The sequence below is a fragment of the Clarias gariepinus genome, chromosome 25 (assembly GCF_024256425.1).
Source record: "Clarias gariepinus isolate MV-2021 ecotype Netherlands chromosome 25, CGAR_prim_01v2, whole genome shotgun sequence".
NCBI classification, from domain to species: Eukaryota; Metazoa; Chordata; class Actinopteri; order Siluriformes; family Clariidae; genus Clarias; species Clarias gariepinus.
This window is the reverse complement of record NC_071124.1, coordinates 4449120-4461387: the sequence shown is the minus strand read 5'-3', so window position 1 is coordinate 4461387 and position 12268 is coordinate 4449120. Positions and strand designations below refer to the sequence as shown.

The following is a 12268-nucleotide window of genomic DNA, read 5'->3' as shown; positions in this document are numbered from 1 at the left end:
TTTTGTCAGCTTAGTGGAACATTCAGTTAGGCTTAACATTGGAGACTCAAGATGTGAAAGCGATTATTTCCAGTGGTGCGCCTACAACACGCTTCTCATCAGGGTATCGATAGGTGATAATATACATACTGTGTCAAAGTCTGAACTACGTAAAGGTCCAGTTCTTTTATGAATCCAACAGGGGTCTCAGAGCTTCCCAAAGTGTGTGTTTGGTTCAGTTTAGCCTTTTTTTTTTAAATCACATATACTGTATATTCCTGCACATCGTAATTCTTTATTCTTTGCAAATCCTAGCTATATTAGGAGGCTGGGATCAGAGCCAATATACAGTATGGCGCCCCTGAAGCGGACCAGGTTAAGGGCCGTGCTCAAGGGCCCATTAGCGGCTACCTGGTTCGAACCGGCGACCTTCCGATCATTAACTCAGAGCCTAAACACACTGGGCCACCACCGTCCCATGTTAATGCTCCAGCTGAAATACCCCTCAGATAATGCACTTGCTTCAACGCCCTGTTTCACTCCTTCACTTAACACACCATTTCAGTGTTTTATGTAAATAAGCTACAGTTGAACCACACCCCTCCAGGAAAAAGCAGAGCTGAGGAACAAGCTGGGAGAGGGTTTCCCTTATAGGTCCCTTAAGGCCACATTAGAGGAAAAAAAACTATTGGCTTGTTTAAGCACTTGGCTTTATAAAAGATAGAAAAAAGGAAAAGCAAAGAAAGTATTTTTTTTTTTCACTTTTTGTTTACACACACACACACACACACACACGCACACACTGGAGACCCAGCTGAAGTAAATCTTTCCATCTGCTACTTTTATAAATGAACTCAATTACAAAAAGGAAATATTTTAAATAGATGTATTTCATCAAATTTGGCCTGATCCTAGATTTAAAAATTAATTTTTTAAACTTTGATGGATGCTTCAAAGTGACCTTGGAGATTTATAACCGCTGCACTGTGAAGGCCTGAATAAAAAACAGGTTATGGCATAGGGTGTAGGGTATAGGGTCCGACCGTCCACATGCCATCAGGTATATTGGGCGCATGCATGCTCCCCTCCCTGGAGAGATCTTTACAGGGGCAATTCCGTGTAGGGTTTTGGATAGATATTATTATTAACGTTTCATGAATAGTGCTTTATTTTGTAATTTTGCTCATTAAAGTTGAATATTCTAGATCTGAATGTTAACGAAGAAAGTATTACCGATATGTCTCAGTCTCCGTTGATTTTAATTGATATAAATTCAGCTGCAATTCATGCCATAAGTCTATATATGTTATTAAATAATCTGTTTAAGAAAGTGGTAAATGGCAAACATTGACAACCAGTGGAACATGAGAGCAATTTTATGTTTGAGCGACTTTACTTGCCTAATAGTAAGTAATGGCGTTCCAATAATCCATCTCCTCCATCCTTAAAAAAATTTTTTTTTTTTTTTTTTTTACTTTGTCTCAAAAGTCTTAAGTCTATGCACATAACCTCATCTCATTTGCCTGTAATAACCCTGCAGTCCAACATACTGTACCACGGAGTCAGGTTCTTTAGTAACGCACTGTTTAACCAACAGCTTCGGCTCATGAAACATCATGAGGTACATACTGTGTCTGGCAGAACCTGAAAGGTGGGTTTGTTCCTGCAAACCGCTGCAGGGAGGGGGCAGCACACGTTGCAGCATGTCATAGTGTGGCTTTCTGCGACTCGCTCGCTACCCTCCGACCCCTAGGAGAGAAAGCCCTCTGCTGTCAGCACGGAGCATGTACAGTTCCACAAGCTCATGCAGTTCATTGAACTCCAGATTTACATATAAGCTCTTTAACTGTAGAGCCCTCTAGGTCTTGATCTAAATTTGCATTTAAAATTTGATAACTGCATGAGATCAACTACAAAGCTGCCAAAACTGGTCTGTTTATATTTATGCACTTCTCTGGAACTTTGCAGTATGTCAAAGAGTAACTGATCTTATTTGATAATTATGACATGTATAGCATGCACATTATATGTGTACAGAATGTATATAGAAATTGTTGGTCCATTCAGTTTACTTGGATAAGAGTGTCTCGGATTATGTGTTTTAAGCATAATGCGCATTAAAAAAAACACAAGAAATGAGAAAAAAAATATGGACACTTCAGTTGTCATTTATTATAACCATACCAGGGAAATACCAAGTAATCTGACTTTGCTTTCTTGTCAGTATATTGTCCTCCCCTGATAATGTAGCCTTAAAGGCCACAAATTATGAAGAATGCATCACTTTGGGCGTGGCTCAACAGTAGCTTATTTGGAGGAGGGTGCATTAAAGGACACACAAGCCGAAGGAGTGGGCCTCTTATATGAGATCACAACAGAGAAACAATCTAGGTGGTTTGTTTAAGCCCTGGCCGATGCAAAAATGAAATAGTAAATAAAGAAGGAGGGAATGTTTTTTATTTCTTTGTGTCTTTTGTTTTTACATGAACGTTGGAGAAACGTAGCAAAATATGGGACCTTAAGTAGAAAACAGGTGGAATGAGGGTGGATGCTGTCGAATTTTGATATTTTCCTTAATTTCATGCCTTTTTATTTTTATAGGCACATGAAAATTCATGACAAGGGCCCAAACGGGGTTCCAGCCTCCCGTCCCATTTCTCCATCGAAGCGTCGCAAGGCCCCCAAGAGGAATCTAAGTATAGAGGATAATGGAGAGAAAACCAGTGAATCACCCAATAAAAAGGTATGATTTCAGTAAGAATCATGAAAGATTTGGCATAAGCTACATTTTTAAGATTTTAATTTAATTAGTCCACCCTTTGCTTTAGGTATTTGTGGTTGAGGAATCAGGGGAGCAAAACTCTGATAAGCGTGAAGAAGACCTGTTGCACTGTCCAATCTGCTTCAAGACATTCATCTGTAAATATGGTTTGGAGTCACACATGGAGACACATCCTGACACTGCTCTCAGGTAAGCACAAAAAAGTAATCATTTATATACAGGCATGCATTACCATAGAACAGTGTTAACAGGGTTCCTTTTTCTTATGCTAGGTGTAACCTGTGTTGTATCACTTTCCGCACCCATCGAGGTCTCCTCCGTCATAATTCCGTTATTCATAAGCAGCTGCCCACAGATCCCAATGGACGACCATTTATTCAGAACAACCCTTCCATACCCCTCGGCTTCAGTGACCTGTCCTTCATCGACTTTTCTTGCAGCAAGTTCCCCCAAATTGCACAGGTATAAATTTGTCTGAAAAAAATGCTTCAACTTGAAAGTAGGAGGATTGTAATGTTTCCTTGGGTTTGCGTCTTGAAAAATAATAAATAAAAATTTCTTTTCTGCAGGTCTGGTGCGAGACAAACTTGCGACGTTGCTCTAGCAAATTCCACAGGTTTATTTGCGAAGTATGCAACAAAGGCTTTCCTCTGCAAGTGTCTCTAGATCTCCACATGATCTCTCATAAGGACAATGATGCTGAACCCCAGAAACAGGAAAATGACACTATTTTAGACACAGCCAAAGATTCCGGAGATTCCAAAGAGTCAGCACCACAGGAGGCCAGCGTGCCTTTAAATGGGAAGAAAGGTTTTATGGAGTGCATTGGTCTTCAGCATTCTTCAGTCGCTAAGGCTGAGAAGCCTGAAGAAGAGAAACAGCAAGAAATTTTAGACAGCATTCGTTTTATTCGTGTCGAGCCCTCTGCAACAAATCTACCTCAAGAGAATAACAGTAGTCTTGGCCTCTGTCTTCTAGATCCAATCTCTCTTCAAGGCTTGAACAAGGGCAATGGTCTCAGCGTTCTTTCACTGCAGCCACTTCAGGGAGGATTGATTGTCCGGCCTATCAGTCAAGCAGGAGTAGAACTTGCTGACATCCAGCAAATCCTGAAAATGACTGGTGCTATGCCATCTCCGATGACTTTGCCACTGCTTCCAAAAGGACCTGAAAGTCCAGAACCTAAACAAGTTATTCCTCTCAAACCCAAGCCTCTGGTGGCTCCCCGATCGAACATGGGAGCTTCCACGCCTCCGCCAGTCATGAATGCCCAGCAAGCCTCTTCAGGTTGCATCAGCCCGAGCTTGCCACCCCCTGCAGCCCAACTTCTTATTTCCAAACAGTCCTCAAACACCCCTTCTTCCTCATCGTCTTCTTCTCCCACAAATTGGGAGAACACACATCTAGTGGGAGATGGCCTAGGGCCAACAATTATGGCCAGTGGGGATATTAAGCAAGAAGAGGTCCAGGGTAAAGAGAAAGATATAAGAACCTCAGGTGGCAAGAAAATCCCAAAGACAGAATACCCATGTCGGTTCTGTACACAAGTATTCTCCTTTCCCGGAAGTCTCCAGACTCATTTGCGGGCTCATCACTACGGCGCTTCTCCGTATAAGTGTACCATTTGCACCTACACTGCTCCGGACAATGGCACCTTAATGCGCCATTTACAAACCCACAGCGGTGAGCGACCCTATGTCTGCCGTCTCTGTCACTACCCATTCACAGTCAAGGCCAACTGTGAGCGTCATCTGCGCAAAAAGCACATGAAAAACAGTCGAAAAGACATAGAGAAAAACATTAAGCATGTTCCTTCATCTTCAAATCCAGGCAGTTTAGGTGGTGGTACTACACAAGACCTCATGGATTCGGCTACTTTTGCTAACACATCCTGTCGCTACTGTGGTGAGGACCTGAAGACCTACAGGGCTCTACAGATTCATCTCAGAACTCTTACTGGCTGTCAGAGGAAACCATTCGAATGTCGCCAGTGTGGAGCAGCCTTCCTTGCCAAGAGGAACTGCATCCATCACTTGCTTAAGCAACACTCAGAAGTCCAAGAGAGGGAAATTGAAGATCATATAAACACTCTTGTCCCTGTCACATCTCCTTCTTCTGTTCAGACCAACTCTCCTGCTCAGTCTCAATCAGAAAAACAGACCCTCATTACCTTCTCTGAAGCTGCAGTTCAAGACCAGCCCTTGGATTTCTCCAGCAAAACTTTGAAGTGTATTAATTCTGATATAAAACTAGACACGTCTTCTCCATCCCTGTCGAATGACTGCTCCATGGAGCCTATCGACCTGTCTATTCGCAAGGACCCAAAAGCGAAGAAAATAAAGACAGAACAAGTTGATACGCCTTCGTTTTTTCGCCAGGAGATCAAGAAAGAACTTCCTTCCCCAAGTACAGCCAAGCTTTTAGGAAAGGTCTCAGGGGTCCATGCATCTCTTCCAGCATCTATGCCTAGTTTTGCCTCTACTCTGACAAGTGATATGACCAAGCCCCCCATGCGCCTAAAGCCACTGCTGCCGAAACCAGTCGCTTCCTCCAACTCGTCAGAGATGCCCCCTCTGGCTTCCATTGCGCAAATCATCTCCTCTGTGTCTGCTGCCCCAGTCCTGCTTAAAACAGGAATCAACTCTGAAAAAGCTGATGGAGTGATGGGTGGTGAAACACTAAGTGATAAAAAGTGTTCCAATGGCACTGCTAATCCTGGGTCCTCTTTCAATTGTCCTTCCCTTGACGCATCAAAGAGGAGAGGCAAGAAGAGGGCATTCAAGGACGAAATATGTGATTCCTCACATGCTCCTATCGGTGGGTTTGACTTAGAGTCCAGTGGAGAGTTACCAAGTGTGGAGAAAATGCTGGCTACTACTGATGCCAATAAATTTAGCTCTTACTTACAGCTGAGGCAAATGGAGCCAGAAAAGGAGAAGCAGTCTGCAAGTGAAGAAGAGAAAGAAGGAAAGGAAGACAAAGAGAGGATTCGACCACGAAGCAAAGGAAAGAAGAATGCCTACTCGAACTCAGTGCAAAAGATGAAATGTCCGTACTGTCCTCGGGTGTTTCCTTGGACCAGTTCTTTACAAAGGCACATGTTAACACATACAGGTCAGTGTGACAACTCGGCATAATAAACATTTTGCTAACCCCATACGGAAGTAAAAGTAAACAATAATGTTGTAATGGTGTTTCCTTTAGGCCAGAAGCCATTTCCTTGTCCCCAGTGTGATGCATTTTTCTCCACCAAGTCCAACTGTGAGCGCCACCTTCTCCGAAAGCATGGCATATCCAATCGTAATGCACTGCAGAACACTGGGTCACGCCCAAAAACCAAGGGGGATGATGGGTCACAAGGAAGTACAGGTATGTATGACTGTCACAACCCATAAACTCATTGTTGTACCAACTCATCCTTAAGCCTTATTGGTGCTTATTTAGCATTTAATTTATTTGTAGAAGGTGGTTCTGATGCTGAGTCTACTGTCCTGGTGGATGCTGTCAATCCCATAAAAGAAGACAACACCACAACTAATGACATGGACTTCATTGAACAGGATAAAGACAGAGCGACAGAATCACCAGAGTTGATAAAAGATCTAGAAATCTTACAACCTGTCGAGGATGGTCACATGGACACAGACAGCAACGAGAATGATGAGGACTCTCAGAGCAACAAGAGCCTTGATATGAACGATGCCAGCAATCCATTAGACGTCCCTCTCTCAGAAACTGATCAGGAGCAGCCTGAAATTACAGAACCTGCAGTGGAACCAGAGGTTCCTCCAACTGAGGAATTTCCTCACACATGCAATACCTGCAAAAAGACCTTCCGGCATGCGACCACACTTAGTCGGCACCAGAAGATTCATTCGCAGGACAACCAGAATGAAGAGGGAGGAAGGAAAGGAAGAAATCCGCCTGCTGTATCCATTCAGCCTCTTGACACTGGTGCCTCTCCAATAAAGGAAGCAGAACAGGAGACCTGTTTGGTTGAGAAGGAAGAAAACAGCAGCATTGCGGAAAGTGGTGCTGAGGAAGAGGAGAAGGAAGGACCGAAAGATGAGAAAAATGAAGAGGAAGAAGGTTGCTCTTCAGAGCTCGAATCAGCAGGAGGTAGACCTGACAAGAGGAAGAAGATCTGCAACGTGTGCAGCAAACGTTTTTGGAGCCTACAAGACTTGACCAGACATATGCGTTCACACACCGGTAAGAATACTACAATCTGAAAATGTAGATAATGTTTGTTTGTTTTTCTGTTTTTTTTTATTGAGTTATTAGAGGAATTGAGTTTTTTTCATTATGTTCATTCAGGAGAAAGACCTTATCAGTGCCAAACATGTGACCGGACCTTTACTCTAAAACACAGTCTGGTGAGGCATCAGCGAATTCACCAGAAAACCCCAGACGACCGAGGAGCAGATGAAGCTGATGGAGCAAGTGCTGTTGATGGCGAAGATCTGCGATGTTCTTCAGGAAGTGACAGCGAGACTACTCCTGCCGAGAGCCAGACGTCTAAAATGGATGATCCTGGAGTCAAAGTGGAGGAGGAAACATCTACAGCAGAGGCTTCCAAAGAGCTTCAAACGAAGGAGCTTGATAAAATGGATACAGAGTCCCCAGAACCCAAAGATGAAGCAGATCCCAGTCTTAAGGATAAACAGGACGCTGCAGACAAACCTGTTGTCTAAGACGTGTCGATTCTGTTAATCCTGTGCCATACTTCCATGATCTTACACAAACACTAAAAGACAACGCATAATCTGGTGTCTTCATGCCGACGCTATAATGCGTGCGAAATGCAAAACTGGAAACTTTCTCTCAATGCCTTAATGATTCTTTTGTTCCCCCAGAGATTTGGATCCACTGCACAGTATCATTTTTAATCAAATGTATATGATTGTGTGTGTGTTTTTTATTTTATTTTATTAATTCTATAATCCTTATATTAAAAAGAAATTAGTGTTTTGTATGATAAAGTCGATGATTTATATTAACACCGTTATACGTATTATTCTTAAATCAATTCCACTTTGTTTTTAGTCTTCTCGATGAGTTTTGCTCAAGTGCCTCAGAGCATATCTCTCTGAATCCTTGTTCCGAATAGGCTTTATTTTAGGTTTCGGAGGCGTCGTCGTTGGTTGCCCCACTTAGTGGCAGTTTGGGTGATCATTGGTCAATGTTTTTGGCAATATTTGCCAGTTTTTTGTACATTTTCTTCTCTATGGAAGCTCACTGGTCAACCATGCTCTTCGGCCTTGTGGTGTGTTGAACATAGATCGTAACAGATGGTTGAGACAGCGCCCCCTGGTGGTTTGGGGTGTAAAGCCTGACATTCAGACACTGCCTTTGGGCAAAATCTTGTATAAAATACTCTTGGTTTAAAAAATTGGAAAGTACGGAAGCATTTCCTGCTAAGTAGAATACGGATCCATATGGTCCACTAACTTTGTGTCGATGCACTCGGTGGATCCACTGTTGAGTTTCCTGTTTTGTTTCAGACCTGAGCACAATTGAAATCAAGCCAAGGTTTTATACACGATGCATCAAGACATAAGTGTGCTTCGCAGCGCACGATTCGTTCAACCCCAATGTGAATCGGTCTAATGTATGTTTAAGCGCAGTGATGTTTGTGCTGTGGGTTTTATACTTGAAATCGCCCTGCTGTTTGCCTCGACTTGTACAACTGTGCTGTTCACACTGCCTCTAACTTTTCATAATGGTCTCGTTAGTAGCTCTGCAGTTAGCGGATCTAACCTCTTAAACCTCTGATTAGCCGAATGAAGTTAATCGTTAAGACGATCAGCAATGAACCGCTGCATTTCCGAGCCAAAAACTATGCAATAGACAGTGTGCTGATAATCGCTAACTCGACATATCGCAATATTGGTATTTGGGCACTTAAGAATAGGATTCCTAATGTGGCCTTAAAAAAAAAAGCATATTTGTGCAGCAAATGTGCCTTATTGATAAAGTTTTTGATCAATTTTATTTTTCAGCACATGCCTTATATATGAACAATAACAGAGTTCAATGTCTTTACATCTTTACACATCAGCTGTAACCTTCAAAGGCCAAACTGTTCATTTATTTAAAAAAAAACAAACAAAAAAAACAAAAAAAAAACAAGAGGTTTTACCAACCAGGATTCAATGAACAGGATTGGTGAAATTTGCGGAAAAACAAATCATTTTTCTACTATGGTGCGTTTGAGAAATGTGTGTGCTTGCTTGTAGTGTATAGTGTGTATGCGCAGGTCTATCAAAGATAAGGAGAACACACTGAATATTTTATGTATTTATTGATACGAGTGATCGGAACTAACATGGACTCCCGCATGGACGCCGAGGAGAAGCGGAAACAATGACTGTAGCGCTGAACAATCTTGAAGTTCTTTATATTATCACTTATTTTATGGTTATGATTATCATGCCTTGAGCTATTTGCCATAGATTGTTTTATTAATGTCTTGTTTGTGTTGTTTTATTTTTTGTTTTGTTTTTTTGTTAGCATTAATTCAGTTTAATCAGCCCCCACGAATACACACGTGCATTAACTAAATATATAATAATAATAATTGAAGCCCGAGCTTGAATTAGCAGTAGGCATTTATTTTGCATGTCTTATTAAAATGGGTGGTTACCAATTCTTCTCTTTCTCAGGGGCTTTTCAAATTATGCATACTTAAACCATGCGTTTTTGTGGGGGAAAAAAACAATTAAAAAAAAAAATAAAAATCTCTTGTTTCTGCAGCAAGCTAGAGCAATCACTACAGTTTCAGCATATGCATACAGTATAAATGTGAATTCACCTTGTTCATCGTCTTTTGTCCTCTGTAATTCCGCATGTTTCACCGGTTTGTGTTGATCACTGTAAAAACAGATGCATCTTTTAAAGGGATTGCACAAGTTTGTCTCTCATGTTCAGTTTTAGAAAGGAACTTTTTGTTGATTTTGTTTTGTTTCTGTTCACGAGTACTCATTCAAACAATAAATATACACTAAGAAAGAGTGAGAAATTAAACAGAAGTTTGTTTTATTATTATTATTATTATTAATATTAGATCTAATATTAATAATATTAAATGTGCTGGACAAGCTAATACACAATAATTAAGGGTTCACTGAAAAGTGTCGTAAATGTATCTTGTGATTTTAGGGTCCGGGTTCGATTCCCACCTCGGGTCTCTGTGTGTGTGGAGTTTGCATGTTCTCCCCGTACTTGCTGGGGTTCCATCCGGGTACTCTGGTTTCCTCCCACAGTCCAGGGACATGAAGATTAGGCTAATTGACGTTCCCAAATTGCCCTTAGTGTGTGAATGAGGGTGTGTGAGTTTGTGTCCTGCGATGAATTGGTATCCTGTCCAGCGTGTACCCCGCCCCGCGCCCACAGTTTCCTGATATAGGCTCCGGGCTTCCTGTGACCCTGTATACGGTAAGCAGTATAGCAGATGAGTGAATGAATGAATTTGACCTAATATTATACTTTTCTAGAGAAATAATCAACAATGTCCACACCTACAGTACAGTATGATGCAACCTGATATAAAGAGGCCTTTCCCTAACTAGAGTCTCTCTTCTCTTATAATTAATAAAAGTGAAGCTTGACATGTTACAAAGCACTTTTAATCATGACACCGGAGACTCCTGCTATACACGCCACTAAGCCCTTCCTCACAAAACATTACCATCTCAGCAGTTACAGATGTTTTTGTCAGTTATACAAGACTCTGTTATACAAGCTGTTACTATAGAAACGAGAACCTCTTAGAGCAGGAGTGCTGCTATCGGGTATAATTTAAGTGATTTCTTAATTTATTCTTTATGTGGTTGCTTTTCATGCATTATGACATTGTTTAGTACTACAGAGGATTACTATAAAGTAATATTAGGCCATGTATGACGCATCATTTACATTAAAGGTGTGGGACAATAAACCCAACAACCAGATGACAAGAAGTGCAGAATAATTTTTCGCTTTGTGTTTTTCGGTGACATGGAGATTAGCCGTGTGTTCCATAGATTAGTGATGGCTAGACGAAGCATCATTTAGGCGTTCAGGATTCCCAGCCAATAGTTACACCAAAGGTTTTATGTCATAAATTTAAGGTATCTAAAATAAGGTCTTAAAGAAGCTGTATCTTTAATCGAGGGTAGTTGGAATTATGACTAGTCAGAAATAAATTGTACTGTTGCAGAGAACATGCAAACTCCACGCACACCCCAAGACAGGAATCAACCCCGGACCCTGGAAGTGCAAGGCGACAGTGCTAACCGCTAAACCACGGTATTAAATGTCATTGTGTCACATTCAGGGAAGTGACACAGGCCAGACCTCAAAGCGAGGCTTAACTTTTTCAACAACTCACTGTCACTGTAACTCATGTAATGTCTTACTGGGATAACTTTGTCAATAATATTCTGTGGGAAAAAAAGTCTGGACCTTATCAATTATATTTTAGCTAACGAGATAAGAGAAATCTGATTTCAATTACTGAATAAATATTATCCTGCCATATATTGTATTACTTTAAGATAAAAAAAAAAAAACGGCAACACCAGCTCTTTATATAACACTGCTTCTGAAACAATTGCACATTAGTTTTAAAATGTTTTGGTCAGATATTCATGATTTTATTCAAAGTCTCTTCCCTGAATTAGATTATGTTTTCTTTCAATGCACTGGACAAATGCAAAAGACAAGTTAGATGTCTCACTTTATTTGTTTAGAAAATGTGCGCGCAAACTCCATGCACATAGACCCGAGGTGGGAATCAAACCCAGACCATAGTGGTGCAGGGCCACGATGCTAACCATTAAGCTACCATTGGTGTTACTTATGTAATTATAACTGTCAAAATTAGGCATAAAAATCGACCACATAAAATAATGAATTGATTTTCACATAACTGAAAACAGTGTAGTCCTAAACATGGAAGCTATTTTGTAAAGCGTTTTTCTATAAATTGTCATTGGTGTTACCGTCGGTTGTTGGTGTAATCGGGTAGAGAAGCAGGACCAGTTATTAAATATATATTTAAAAAATAAAAATGCATTAAGCTCTACTTTTTTGTGAATTCATAAAGTTTAAAACTAAGTCATTGCTATTAAAGGAGGATCTAGGTGTGAAAAAAAATATATTGACCCAAATTCTACCTTTTTTTGTAGAATGATTCGTTTATTCGAGTTATCTTTGTGTAATATTACATTTTGTTTAATGACTTGTATCATTTCAGTCTGAAAAGAATGCAACAAAAAAGAAATAAATCATATTTTTTTCACAAAAGTGTTTTTGAGTCTTGTGGTATAAATTTTTGGTATGTTATTTATTTTTTAAAATAATTTTCCGTATTTTTTTTATATAAAAAAATAATTGTTCGATTATTAAATTAAATGATATTATTTTTAATTCTATTTTTAATTTATATAATTGTAAAAATAATAATTATTATTACTATATTATTATTTAATTATTATTATAATATAAAAAAGAAGAAGGGGCGGG

At 40.2% G+C, this 12268-nt stretch overlaps 1 protein-coding gene across 1 annotated transcript in view; it reads left to right on the top strand.

The window, feature by feature from the left end:
* The window catches only part of rreb1b (ras responsive element binding protein 1b), a 45925-nt gene extending 36144 nt beyond the window's left edge, over window positions 1-9781 (top strand). Inside the window, exons 6-12 of the mRNA XM_053486539.1 lie at window positions 2581-2722; window positions 2808-2950; window positions 3034-3223; window positions 3331-5875; window positions 5966-6130; window positions 6224-6973; window positions 7079-9781. Of these exons, the coding sequence (XP_053342514.1) occupies window positions 2581-2722; window positions 2808-2950; window positions 3034-3223; window positions 3331-5875; window positions 5966-6130; window positions 6224-6973; window positions 7079-7455 (4312 nt within the window). The 3' untranslated portion in view covers window positions 7456-9781. The remainder of the gene's footprint in view (window positions 1-2580; window positions 2723-2807; window positions 2951-3033; window positions 3224-3330; window positions 5876-5965; window positions 6131-6223; window positions 6974-7078) is intronic.
* The last annotated feature ends 2487 nt before the right edge of the window (window positions 9782-12268 follow it).